This window comes from Canis lupus, chromosome X (genome assembly GCF_003254725.2).
Source record: "Canis lupus dingo isolate Sandy chromosome X, ASM325472v2, whole genome shotgun sequence".
Taxonomy (NCBI): Eukaryota; Metazoa; Chordata; class Mammalia; order Carnivora; family Canidae; genus Canis; species Canis lupus.
The window spans coordinates 77757182-77771615 of NC_064281.1; the positions used below are offsets into that span (position 1 = coordinate 77757182).

Genomic DNA, 14434 nt, shown 5'->3' on the forward strand with positions numbered 1-14434 from the left:
CTGGACCAGCCATTCTCTTTTGACCTTGCAGGCAAACACATTCTGATCTCATATTGCCTACTGCTGTGTCTTTAATTTCTGTGTTATTAAGTGAGGAATTCTCATTGCTAGGATCTATAATCAGGTCATTTTAAACAAATTCAGTCTGGTATGGAGGTGTAAGTGGAGGTCATTATCATATCATATACAAGGGGGGAAACTGCAACATATATCATCTTAGAACTCTTCAAAATTCCAGAGTTGAAATGAATGGGACAGTTATGCAATGTGCTTCTGTTTGTGAAAATTTAGTTCCTGTGATGTTGCTAATAGCAAACATGCCATCAATAACACAAACTCATCAAATTTTCCAGTTGAAAGTCATTTATTATTATTATTATTAGCAGCATCATTATCATTAGCACAAAACTAAATCCACTAATAAAAGAAAACAAAACCACACCCCAAAGGCATGTGTCTTGCTGACAACGGATCAATAACATTATTTTCATGTACAAGGGACAGCACCCTGAGGATAGAGATCGTATCACAGCTTGATAATCAATTCAATAATTCAGCCAACATTATTGAGCACCTAGACACAAGGGGAGATTTTAAAATGCATACAAGAATCCCTGCTTTCAAGGAGTTTTACAGTCTAGTAGGAGGTATTGAAGAACACCAATAGGAACACAGGGCCACATGAAATCAGTGACATAATGGAATCAGTGCCATGTATGAAGTGTTCTTGAAAGGGGCATCACAAGATACTAACATCACATTCAGTTGTGGGAAATCAGAAGAGTCTCCATAGAGAAGGTGGCATCTGAGCTAGGCTTTGAGGAACTGCAAGGATTTTGGCAGACTGGCATGTGAGGAAGGGGCACTGTAGGTGGAGAAATAGTGTGGTCCGAAGCATGGCCATGCAAAAGTTCAAGGCATGTTTGGAAAGAGAATAGTCCAGTTTAGCTGGTTGAATGGGATCTATGTAAGTGGTAGTGGTGTGATAAAATGCTCTAAGTTATATCGGGACCGTATTTTGAATGGCCCTGAATGGCGGGCTAAGATTCCTGATCTTTTTGTCACAGTAACTGCATTTATCCCCAGCAATAAAATACACAATCATTTATGAAGAGATATGAACATTTCACGTGCAGATTTCTTAGGCAAACTCAAATGGTTTCTAGGCAATGTGATTGCCTTGCTATCAAAAATATCTTGGCAGATAACACCAAGCAATTGATAGTAAATTTTTCTCATGCAACTAAATCTCTTCCCTCAAAGTCTGTTCTTTCCACTCATCCAGTGACATCTCTTCCCACTCCCATATCCAGGCCCATAAGTTCTTGTGACATCTGATCAGTTGAGGCAAGTCTAATTTAGGATTTGCAGCCACAACTGCCAGCCTGAATGGAACTAGAACCCACAGCCCTGAGAAGTGAGAGTAAGGGTGGTAGGGGTAGCAAACAATATCTTGAAAATGTAGCCATCTGAGAAGTTCTATGGAATTCATATCCTAAGAGTCAAGCTTAGTTCTTTGATATTGGAGTCCCTGGTCCTCCACTAAGTTTGGTCCAAAGGATAGCTGGAGGGATCCCAGAACTCAGTGCCTAACTAAGGTCATCTTTGAATGTTTCCTCTTATTGTCAAGGAATTCCTTTAAGGAATGACATTTCATCTAGGTTACATGTTTTTTAAGGGCCTCCTAGGTCTGAGGCTATTGAATCTGTGGAGAGACTGGAGTGGCTTTCTTTCTGTTGGGCTTTGTCTGTGCCCAAAAGGCTGGTAGTTGGTAACTTCTCCCATGCACTGGCAGTTCAAAGATGCTAAAGAACGGTTGTATCAGGGAACCAAGCCAAAGATGTAAGCTATTTAGACTGACCTGGGAAAGCTTAAGATAACAAACTTGCCATGGCCACGCTTTCTGCAGCTCGTCAGTCTTTCAGCTCTTTCCTGGAACGAGACTTCCTCTGCAGGAAGTCATGGATAGCAGTGGTGAGGCCCCATGTCACGCTGGACCTTAGGATGACTAGGGAGCCTCCACGGTAGATCAGGAACACCTTTCGGCCCCGAGTGTCCCACACATCCTGGGCAGAGGCCCACAGGCTCGGCATGCTTTGCCAGCCAATATGAGACTGCATGTTGGCCACCAGCACAATCAGAGGATACAGAACTAGGCACGTGATTGTTCCATTGACACTCCCAGACACTAAGGCAGGAACCCAGTGGGGCAGGCCTTGCTCTGCCAAGCCATCCTGGATGGGGTCCTTGAAGGAAAAATACAGAGCACTCCCCAGGCTGTTCCTGAGAAGGACAGGCCAGAAACCACGATAGTAGCCCAGTGACAGCCGCCCCCAAAGCCCATAAGAGTTGAATTCCTTGAGAATGCTGAACGTGCTGGGGAAGCGAGCTTGCTTGCGACCATCCTGGAGCACATTTTGCACCCTTTCAAAGGGGCTCAAGGCCACAGCCTCCACCACACCAGACATAAGCCCTGCAGCCCAGCGGTGTCCCAGGGAGTGTGGCCCAACAGGAGAGAGAGAACACAGGAGGCTATCATAAGTCCCAAACAACAGAGTCCCTTGCAATGTCTTGGAGAGAAGTGGTGGGTATATTCCCCGGTAGAAGTATTGAGGGCCTTCATGCCAAAGCTGTCGCACAGCCTCTGACACCGCCACAGCATGGATCTGTTGCCGGAACACAACCTTATAGATAGGGAAGGTCAGAAACGTAGACATAAAGTTGGAAACGGCCCCAAGGGCATATGCCTGGGAATGCCAGGTTTTCTTTCCTGGAGACTCTGTTCGTGTCCGGTGCTGAAGCTCCTTTCCAGAAGAGTGGTTCTGTTCCTCCATGCTGAAGACAACTGGGTACAGATGGAAGAAAATGGTAGGAGTGAGGGAGGGCAGGAGACGTTAGACTGACCAATTCAATCTGTTGGTGGCATTTTCACTGCCTAGTTAGAAACAGAGACCCCAAGAAACTCAGCTCTAAGAAAAACAGCAACACTTTGGGCCAGTTTCTGAGAAATAGGCACACTCTTAAGAAGTCATCCACCTCAAATTAAAACAAAGGTAGTTTTGGTTTTCTTTTTCTGAAAAGAGTCACCTTTACCATGTTTTACCAACAAATCAAATACTCTAATATTCAAAGAAACTTTTTTTAAGATCTTATTTATTTATTCATGAGAGACAAAGAAAGAGGCAGAGACATAGGCAGAGTGAGAAGCAGGCTTCCTGCGGGATGCCTGATGCAGAACTTGAGCCCAGGACGACCCAAGCCGAAGTCAGACACACTACCACTGAGCCACTCAGGCACTCCTCAAAGAAGCTTTGTGATTGAAGAAAATAAAATTGGGGAGAGAGAGCTTCAGAAGCTATTGCACTCAATGTTCACCACTTGAAGTTTTGCATTTGATAAACTGCTAGAATTAATAAGTTGCTGCTCTCTTTCCAAAGAGTGGCACAATCTCATAGAGGCAGGAAGGCATTCAGAAGTTGTATTCCAATACTTTCTCTAAGAGCTGGTAGTAAATTTGGGGAATGAGGAATCTCTCTCATCTTCTGTCTGCAGATTCCTGACAGTGTCTTGGTTGTTTCATGGCAATGCTCTGCACCCCCACTTCCACCCAAATGAGGAACAGAAAGAGTAGCTGTTCCTGGAAGGTCAGCACCAAAAGGCTCCATACCTGGCAATTTCTAAGCCTATCCTTGTAGACCTGTGGCTACACAAGAGAGCAGGGATTTTCAACCTGGACACATGTGATATTTTTGGCCAGACAATTCTTTTTAAAAGAAAAGATTTTATTTATTCATTCATGAGAGACACACAGAGAGGTAGAGTCATAGGCAGAGGGAGAAGCATGCTCCCTACGGGGAGCCCAGTGTGGGACTTGATCCCAGGACCCTGGGATCACGCCCTGAGCCGAAGGCAGCTGCTCAGCCACTCAGGCGTCCCCAGACAGTTCTTTATTATAGATTCCTGTCCTATGTGTCACAGAATGTTTAGCAGCCTGCTGGCCTCTACTTACTAAATGTCGGTAGCACCAGTTGGGACCAACCCAACTATTATAACCAAAATTATCTCCAGACATTGCCCTATGGCCCCTGGGAAGCAAAAGCATCCTTGGTTCAGAATCACTGTACTAGAGGAAAGACACAGTACAAGGACACCAAACTACTGATCCCACCCCAGAAAGGGCTGGGAGCTAATGTAGAGGAGAGGTAACTAGGAAGGAAACTCGAGATCATGAAGAAGTGAAGGCTCAGGGTATATCTGAGAACCTGAGGGAGTTTGTCAGGAAGGAGATAGGGCTAAGAGGACAGAATTGCCACAGCAGGAGACAGTGTGTGGAGGAGAGGAAGCACAGAGCTGTAGAGGGAGGGGAGAGGAGAAGACAGGGAGAGGATGAGAGGCCAGGAGATTCACATCTAGACTGGTAGGAATGGCAGACTCTGGAGGTTTCACACAGAACCCTGGGCTGTGTGGTCCTGAGGGGAAGAAGGTGTTTGGGGCTCTAATATGCTAGCAGTTGATGGCCCCTCAAAAGCGACAGAGGGGTGCAGGCTCAGGCCTCGAGGGAGGAGCAGAAGTCAGGTAATGCAAGAAGCCCACTGCAGCTTTCTCTGGGCTGCCACATCCAAAACCTGCCATGAAGTGCTTCAATTGTCCCTATCAGTTCTTCCCTGGCTTCTTGCTCCTGCTCCCTCCCTAACCCCATAACCTAACCTTACAGGCTCCCCCACAAGCCACACACACTCTCTCTCAGTGGAGGGAGTAGAGGCTCAGTCTCTGTGCTCTGCCAACATCCCTCCCCTATGCCTAGCACCCCATGTTTGCCTCAAGCTTCACCTCCTTAACCTCATGGCCAGGAGACTGGCAGGGCCCTTGTGCCTCAGATCCTTTAGCTGAGAACTGGCCAGAAGCAAAGGCTCATGAGCCCACTCTTGTATCCCTCTGTGCCCATAGCAGCTGCCTCCATCTCTCCAGAGCCAAGAGACCCCTCCCCCACCCCCAGGCCACAGGTGGCTCTGCTCAGGTTCCCAAAGCCACTGCACCCCCAACATTCCCCAGATCTACTACCAAGGGACTTCTTCCCCCAAGTCTTACCTGCATCTAAATAAGGATGGATAGTGAAGGAAATGTTTGTCCCCTTCTATCTCAAAGTACAGTAGTGTTCTACTTCTCCACATCTTCCTGAGTAACATATAAACATGTGTTGACTGACTGCATAAGGCAGGCTGACTTAGCAGAAAAACTGGGCTAAGATTGGGCAGACCAGCATTCTAAGTGTCAGTCAGCTGTCAACTTCCTATATGATGTTTAGGAATTCACTGACCTGTTGGGGCCTCATCCATCTCAGTTATAAAATGAGCCAAAGGGGGAAAATGCTCTCTAGGCATCCTTATATTGTACATGTCACGGGGGCTGACATGGGGGAATTTCAGCCAATATTTGATAGCAGAATTGTGCTTTTCCATCCCCAAGTCCTTCTGCCACTTTATGCCAATTCATTTTCAGGAATTAAAGATGAAGCTTAAATATCTATTCATCATTTTATAAATGTAATTCTTCCTTATTTTATCAGGGAGGAGAATCCACTTTTTTCCCCATGTATTCTCCTGTTGTGATGCCAGGCTTTGGGAGGCAGAGATCCAAAACTGAATTCTGCCTCTATTGCTTGGTTGTGTGACCTTAGGCAAGACACTTCACTCAGTCTCTGTTTCTTTAGTCATGAAATAGTGACAACAGACCTACCTCAAAAGGTTGTCGCAACGACTAATAAAATTAAATGACACAAAGTGGTTAAGCCATAGCGGCCTCGATAAGAAGTATTTAAAAAAAAAAAAAAAGGGGGATCCCTGGGTGGCGCAGCAGTTTGGCGCCTGCCTTTGGCCCAGGGCGCGATCCTGGAGACCCGGGATCAAATCCCACGTCGGGCTCCCGGTGCATGGAGCCTGCTTCTCCCTCTGCCTGTGTCTCTGCCTCATTCTCTCTCTCTCTCTCTCTCTCTGTGACTATCACAAATAAATAAAAAATAAAAAAAAAAGGATGCTTCCTGACTGCACTGTCTGTCTCCACAGAGCACATGGCTCCTGCAGGATACTCTCAGGTCAGCCAGAACCATATGAAGAGGTATGGAGGAACAAATCCTGTGTTGACATGGGAGGCAGGGAAGACCTTTCTTCTGTGAATGCAAAGATGTGCTATAAAACAATTCTGGAAAAAAAACAATTCTGGACAGTCTGGCCCCTTGGCATGAATTCCAAAGTACACACCACAGAATGCACCTGGAGTCAGTCTGGAGAAGCCATTCTTATACCTCATGTTGTGCTTCTTATGTTGATAGCCTAGCAAAGTGAGCCCAGGGGATTCCAAACTGCCCTAGCTAGTCTTTTTTTTTTTTTTTTAATTTTTTTTTTTATTTATTTATGATAGTCACACAGAGAGAGAGAGAGAGGCAGAGACATAGGCAGAAGGAGAAGCAGGCTCCATGCACCGGGAGCCCGACGTGGGATTCGATCCCGGCTCTCCAGGATCGCGCCCTGGGCCAAAGGCAGGCCCTAGCTAGTCTTGTCCAGATGGACAGCCTGTGTGACCACCCAAGGATCCAGCCCCACATTTATTTGTTCATTCAGGGCCTCCCTTAGCCAGTCTTTGGTCAGCTTACAAACTTGCATTGATTTACACTGAATCACTGTGGGTAATCACTGTGGGTAAATTACTATGAAGCTAGAGGTGAATAGGAGTTGGTACCTGCCTTCAAGGGCTTGGGAATCTAGTGGAAGAGACAAGTCAACAATGAGCTAAATGATACTGGCAGGCAAAATAAAGGGCACACCAATCAAGGTCAGAGCAGAGAGACAAGAACAATTTATTCCACCTGGGACAGGGAACAGCCAAGAAATTTCTCTGAGGAGGGGCATCTGACTTAATGCTTAATCAATGAGCAGGTGGAGGAGTGAGGGCAGGCATTCTAGGCTGAGCAAGAGGTCTAAGTTACAGAGACCTAAAAGCACGAGTGGGGCACAGCTCTGAGTGCAGAGCTGTGGTTGGCAGAGAGGAGCGGATTTAGAATAAGGGCCATATTTGTTTCCCCCACTGCAATGTGTTACAGCATGAAGACACAGGCTCTGGAGTCAGACAGCCTGCAGACAGTGCATTTCACTGTGCCACTTGCTAGCTTTATGACCTTGGCCAAGTCTCCTCACCTCTCTGAGCCTCAGTATCTTTATCTGTAAAATGATTGTCATGAAGCTTGCATGAGATGAAGTATATAAAATTCTTAGCATAGTACTCATATATAAATTGCTCCATAAGTTATATTGGTAGTTTCATTTAAAAAAAAAGAGAAACAAAAAAAGAGAAAGATCCCAGAAATAAAGATGAGATTACAACTATACTTTTTCTAAAGGCTGAAATCAGTCAAATGCATTGGGTCTTCTTCAGAGTTCATTTTAGATTGCTTGTCTGGGAGACAGTAGAGCAAAGCTGTTCATTGGCCTGGGAGTTTGACAGCCCTGAGGGGGCTGGAGTCCCAGTGTCTCCACTACCAAGTTGTGGAGCCTTATATAAGTTACTTAACTTCTCTGAGACCCGGGTTCCCTATCTGCAAAATGGGATAACAATGACGTTCTAACAGGGCTGCTGAGAAGCTTAAATGAGATAACAGATGGAAAGTTCCTGGCACAGAGGAGGCAGGCAGCCAAGAGAAGCTATTACTACTGTTTCAGCTGAAAAATTTTAATTCCCTAACCTTCAGGCTTTTAAGTTTCTTTGTTGAAATTAGAAAATGTGGTCTCATTAGAGCCATGAGTTGGAACATGCTCCCACACATGAGGCCAGAGATAAGGGATGCTCTGTATCCAAATGGAGCCAGCTCAGCAAATCCTCCTCCCAGCCCGAAGAGATCCTCGCTTTGTATTAAGGGTCCAATGCAGGCACTTTTACACAATCCATTTCTTTTCACTTTTTTTGGGTTAGATTTCTAGGGTCTATTCTTTGTTTATTTGATCCCATCTCCACCAGGTCCAGCTGCAGATCACCTAAGTTGTCAGTGAAGCTAATTTAAACACAGAGCAGGAATCTGCTGAGACCCAGGGTCAGATGTCATGATATCGGGGAGCAGAAGTAAAAGTCTGAAGGAAACCCAAGAGCTACCACCAGCATCACCCCTGACTTTGTGAGGGGAGACTTCTCTCTACCTCCCACAACCTCCCACTCTGTTCCATCCACAAGAGAAAGGCCACAGTCCTCAGATAAAAGTCCTCATCTCCAAATTTGACATGTTTACTTCAAGGAACCCTAGGTATTGGGTTTGTAAAAAAAATTAGAAGAAGACGACGACGATTACAACAGAGAGGAGCATCAGGTAAAGTATCTTGGCAGGTTGAAGATGAACCCAACAACAGTCGAAGGGCATTAGATTATTTATCTACTTCCAAGCATCCAGAACAAGTCCAGAAAAAGTTCCACAGGGGGCCTTCTGGCCACAACTTACATCAGGAAAGTAAGACCTGCTCTCCAAAAACCAGAAGTCATAGAATATAGAGAAAGTTTCCCAGCCACTGGCGTCACAGCCCATTCAAGCTGGCAGCCCTGCAGGACAGCCCTGCATGCCGTTTCCATGGAGTTGCTCTTCTCTAGGGCCAGTGATGCCAAATCCAGCAAAGGAGTGGTCCCCTCAAGAGCTCACAGAAGGGCAACCTAGCAACCTGTCCTCAAGCCAGGAAATGAAAGAGCTGTATCAGCGGTAGAGATCTGTGGATCAGGGGTTAGGTCAAACTGTTTCATTTCTCACACTTCTTCCTGAAGTGCAAGTTGAAAGAGGAAGATATTATGAAGAAAGATTGCAGGGGAATGAATCTTAAACCATTTCTGGGCCACAGACTTACTTGAAAATCTCCAAAACTAAGGACTCAGAAAAATACAGAGTCCAAATTCTTTGTAAACAATTTCAGAAATGACCCTAGTTGGGAACCTCTGCTCAGTGGAGTTACATTTCATGACAGATGTGCTGTGGCCAGATACATTGGCAGCAGGCCATTTACTTATTACCCTCAGTATGATGTGCATTCAGCAGTGATTCATAAACTTCTCTACATCTCAGAATTAACTACAGCCCTGGTTAAAAATATAAATCACACTCCCCACTGCTAGTCCCAGTAAATCTGAATCCACCAGAGGTGGAGCTCACGAATCTGCATTTCTAAAAAGCTCTCCAAAATGATTTTGAGGCAGCCAGTCTTGTACCCATACTTTGGTTAATAGCATGGGTTCTGGTGTCAGAGAGATTTGGTCCAAATTTTGGCTTCACCTTGTCATCTCAGGCAAGGCATCTCACCTCTGAGTCTTGTTTCCTTTGAGCTCATAAGCTGTAGAAATGTTTTACTTTTTTTTAATAAATAGGCAGCTTATTGTAGTATAAAAATAGTGTAAAATGAGAAAGAAAAGTGCTTTAGTTTCCTCTCCTGTACAACGGTTACTGCAAAAGTTGCCCACCGCTTTCCCTACTCCCTGCTGCCTCCTCCACCCCTCTCACTCAACACTACCATCACACCAAGACTTCTGGTGGGTTTGAGACCACCAATGTAAAAATACTCTCTAGGCAGCTCAGCTGGGCAAACAGCATTAGAACAACAGGCTTGGATACAAAACCGGATGCTGATACTTATTTGCTGTGTCGTGCTGGGCAAGATGCCTAACCTCTGTTTCTTCATCTGTACAATGGAGACTAATAGTCCTTGCTCACTAATTCTATATAGTTCCAAATGAGCCCTCCCACCTCTACTTTGGCTTTTCTCCACTAACTTTCAGTCTGAGAGTATAGAGAAGTGTTCAGAAGGGGGAGCCTTCGAAATCAGATATGTCGACTTGGGTGTGAGCTCTTAGTTTTGCACTTCCTAACCACACTGCTTGAATGCTGAAGTGCCCTCTCTGTTAAACCGGCACACCGCTATCTCCTCCACAGGGCTGCTCAGAAGAATAAATGAGACGTCCGTGCAAACGCATTCGCAAGCAGAAAGTACTCAGTAAATACTTTCTCCCCTTCCCGCTACACAGAAGTGAGGGGCTCTTATTGTTCACTTGATTTCTGTCCCACCCCGTGTTTAAGGCATCTGGTCTCAAAGAGCGAAGGGAGGAGAGTCGAGATGGAAGGGGTGAGGGAGAAAGAATGAGAAGGGGAAGCAGCAAACTCACGGGTAAAATGTAAATCGGCCCGGTCGGTGCGTCTGAGCTGCACTTGACACCGCGCTGGCTCCCGTGCCCGTGTGCCGCAGCCCCCGCCAGCTGGCTCCCCCCTTTTGCTAGCAATGGCCTCGGGGGCCGGAGGCTGAGAGGGGAGGCCTCCCCCGCGCCCCGCTGATTGGCCGCGCCGCCCCGCTCATCAAGCTCTATTGTGTCAATGGGCAGAGGCTAACCGAAGCGGCGGCTGCTGGGAGGGCCCAGCCGGTGGGCGGGGGCGGCCGCGGCTGCCTTGGGAACCGCGCTGCTAGACTTGGCTACCCCTTGCTGGGCGGCTGTGGGGAGCAGTTCCATCCAGCAGCTCCCGGTCGCTTGGCGGCGGAGGAGGCGTCATCCTTTTCCCCTGCAGGCCCGCGGAGACTGGAAGGCGGCATTCACAGCTGTCCAAGCCTGAGCATCCGCTGCTCACCCGCGGAGCGCAGGTAACAAAAAAAAGGCGGGCGGGGTGGGGGGGACGCGATAGCCCAGCACGGAGAGAGGAAGTGGAAGCTTTACCTGTACTTGGCGGCTCCCCACTTGGGGAATCGGGAACTGCGAGGTTGGTTGAGGATGGAGCAATCCCGTGGCCCCGCGGTGCTGAGGGAGGGGGTGGGGTTTTTGCTGGATACAGCTAATGGGTAGGATTTGCCTGAATTGAAAGGGGGAGGGGCGTTTCTGAGGGGTCATAGGGACAAGGAGGAGATAATCACAAGCTGTCTGCTTTGAACCCCTTTTGCATTTTCCAACTCTTTCCGGGGAGGAATATGTGGGTGTGCGTGTTCAACTCTTATTCCCTTTCTCCGTGGTAGGCCATCAAAGCCAAATCCGAACTTGAATTCTGTGCGGCTTATTGCGGAGCGGATAAGCCAATGATTTCCCAGGGGACATGTAATGGAAGGGGTCACTGACTTGTATTCAAGAGGTGGGAGAAGGAATTTTCCGTCTGGCTACAGCGGAGACGGGAGTGAGGGTGGGGAGACAGCAGAATGAGAGATAAGGCTGCTTCTGACTCTTCCCTTCTCTGTCCTGCCCAACAAGACGAAGCAGTCTTGACTCCCTGAGGACTGGGATCTGCAAACCCCAGTGGACAGAAGTCGACCTACCCTGAAGGCGAGCTTTCTCATGGAGGGCACCTGTTGCAGAGGCTGGAAGTGAAATTAAGGCATACACTTGTTTCCGAGTTTACGTTTTATAATCCAAGAATTGAGGGAGGAATCTCGGAGAAGGGTGCATGGTTGAGATCTTTAATTTTCAAATATTTGAGTATAGTTGACATCCAGTGATTTTTACCTGATTTCTTACTTATTATCACAAAACTGTGAGATTTAGACCATTGTACTCTATTTTGAGAGCCCAACAAACAACTCCACACACTAGTTCCCCTAGAATTCAAAGCAACAGTTGCCCTCCCTCCTGGAGGACTGGCTGGAAGGGATGGATGTAACTCCTGCTAGCACAAGGACACCCAGTAGCTCCAGAAAGTTCTAACTGCCAATTTCCTGCAGGATATTTTTACGGCAGTGAGCAAATATAAAATGTACTGCAAGGTATTCAGGGAAGTAGAGTGACTGCAGACCACTTCCCGGCAATCTACTACCTTATTGACCTTTTTTACTCCTTTTTCTTTACAGTCACTATTGAGATACAAGAAGCCAGAGCCCAGGAGCATTGCTTTGGGGAATCCTCCTACAGATTAGGCTTTTCTAAAAAGCCTGAGCATCTTGTTATATTCAGATAGAAGACCGTCATCCATCCATCAAGGCTAGCGTCATCCATCAAGGCTAGCATCGTTGCACATGTGGGTAATAGCCGGCGGCAAAACACACCCTTGCCGCCTTGGGCCCATTCAATTTTGAGGTCCATGGGAAGGAGTCTTCGTCCTTTAAGGGTCAACATGGCAGAAAGAAATGTGAAGTTGTTCTCTGGGAGAGTGGTGCCAGCCCAAGGGGAAGAAACCTTTGAAACCTGGCTGATCCAGGTCATTGGGGTCCTGCCTGTTTGGAATATGTCTGAGGAGGAAAAGCTCGAGTGCTTGATGAACACCCTTAGGGGCCCTGCCAGGGAGGTCATGCGTTTGCTCCAGGCCACCAACCCCAATCTAAGTGGGGCAATGAAATTGATGTTTGGGGAGTCTGAAAGCAAGGTCACTGCCCATGGGAAATTTTTTAACACTTTGCAAGCACAAGGGGAGAAAACCTCCCTTTATGTGATCCGTTTAGAAGTACAGCTCCAGAATGCTATTCAGGCAGGGATCATAGCTCAGAAAGATGCAAACCAGATCCGTCTGCACCAGCTCCTTTTAGGAGCTAAGCTAAATAGGGACCTGCGCTTTAGGCTGAAACATCTCAGGATGTATGCAAATGATCAGGAGCATCCTCCTAATTTCTTGGAGTTAATCAAGATGATAAAGCAGGAAGAGGATTGGAGTGACACTTTTATGAAACCAAAGTGGCCCAAAAGGTCTGAGCTAATCTTGGAGAGGGCAGCAAGCCCTGTAGCATTTCAGAGCACCCAGCCAATAGCAATCAGTAGTGCTGACTGCAACGTGAAAGAGGTAGATGATACCCTTGACGACTCAGATGAGGATGTGATTCTAGTAGAATCTCAGGACCCTCTACTTACACTTATGGATGCCCCTCCCCTTAGAGGCAGTGCCAGACCTCTAGATCAAATACTGGTCATTGATTCCTCCAACAGCTCCTCAACTCAATCTCCTTCCACCAGTGGGGGTTCTGGGTATAAGAATAATGGTCCTGGGGATATACATAGAGCCAGAAAGCGAAAATACACAATCTTTTGTTCATATTGTGGTGAGGAAAGTCACCCAAAGGAAACCTGCAACAGTGAGAGCCACAAGGCCCAGGTGTTTGAGAATCTGATCATCACTCTGCAGGAGCTGACACATATAGAGAAGGAGAGGTCAAAAGTGGGCCTTGGCAGACACAATGACCTCTCTGGACCTCAAGTAAGGTGCTAGAATGAGCCAAGTGAACCCTTAACTGTTTTCAGATGGGAAAAACAGTGGGGGGGGGGGGAGTAGACTTCTTTCTGCATTAAAAAGTGGCTTTCACAAAATGAAGGAAAATACAAATTACCTGAAACTCTCCAACCTCATATAAACATTCCTAGGCCTTTGATGAATGCCCTTCTAGATATTTCCCTGTAACTGTGTACCTAGATAGACATATGTATAGATAAAAGTGATCAAATATAAGTGCTGTTCTATGCTGTTATTTTTCACCAAATAATATTTGTTGTGGAGTTCGATGTCAATATATATAAGCATCAAGTTCAATGTCTCTGTGTGTGATGTTACTTTTGGGAATATAGAGGAAAAAATAAGAACCAAATATAGAAGCTCTAATGGGGGAGGGTCATACTGTGAGGTGGAGTTTTTACCAACCTCATTTAAAGATGAGGAAAAAGGAAGCTGAAATGGGCTGAAATTCTCCCAAGAAGGCCCTTTATCACAACTGACCTGTCTCCTAGGTCAGGATCAAATCTGTACCCACTAGTTAATAATATTCCAATGCTTGCCTCGCTAATGCATCCTGAGAAAAGTGATGATGGAGAGTGGTGGGGGAAAAAGTGGGAAATGGGTATTTCAGGGTTACATTCCTGTTGACATTGGGAAGGAGCAGGGTAGATTCCTTAGACTGTGGCTACTGCTGCTTATGGACAACAGCCGGTGGCATCAATAAGACTGTCCTTTGAGCTGACACTACCCTCGCTTCCTCACTCAGTACTGAGAAAGCAGTTACTCATGAGAATTCAGTACCAGGAAACTCAGCACCTCCCAAGCCTCCCCCTAGTTATATATGTTAGAGAACATCAGCAGCCCAAGGACTTGAAACTAACCTTTCCTGATCCAACAAATGAGAATACCCAAGGAAGAAAGAAGCAATCGGGGTGCCAGGACATGAAAAACATGGGAATTAGAAAGCCCACATACCCTTTTAGAACCGAGGACATTAATAGGAAAAGAGGGATCATAGAAGAACCTTCCTAGATACCTGCTTCTTCCCATCTCATGGCCCAGGCTGGAGGGTGATAAAAAATGACCCTCTGTCCCTAAGGGTCCCCTGTTCTTTGTAGGTATATCAGTTCCTATCCTTGTGAACAGGACAAGGTTGATGGGGGATGATTTTGTTTACGGCAGGGAATATAATGGAACAAATGCAGAGGGAGTTTGTCAGGAAGGAGCACAGAGCTGTAGAGGGAGGGGAGAGGA

At 46.6% G+C, this 14434-nt stretch overlaps 2 protein-coding genes across 2 annotated transcripts; one reads left to right on the forward strand and one right to left on the reverse strand.

Annotated features, from left to right (window-relative positions):
- Positions 1 to 345: 345 nt before the first annotated feature.
- Positions 346 to 10555, reverse strand: SLC25A53 (solute carrier family 25 member 53). Its single transcript, XM_025431577.3, has 2 exons — positions 10180 to 10555; positions 346 to 2845 (listed from the first exon to the last, which is right to left on the reverse strand). The coding sequence occupies exon 2, from the start codon at positions 2832 to 2834 to the stop codon at positions 1914 to 1916; it is 921 nt and encodes a 306-aa protein (XP_025287362.1). The 5' UTR covers positions 2835 to 2845; positions 10180 to 10555; the 3' UTR covers positions 346 to 1913.
- A 1386-nt stretch (positions 10556 to 11941) lies between these two features.
- Positions 11942 to 13498, forward strand: ZCCHC18 (zinc finger CCHC-type containing 18; the record flags this gene model as incomplete). The annotated part of the gene is made up of 1 exon (XM_025431150.3): positions 11942 to 13498. A coding segment is annotated over one exon (1239 nt), but the record flags the coding sequence as incomplete, so codon positions are not given.
- Positions 13499 to 14434: the final 936 nt, after the last annotated feature.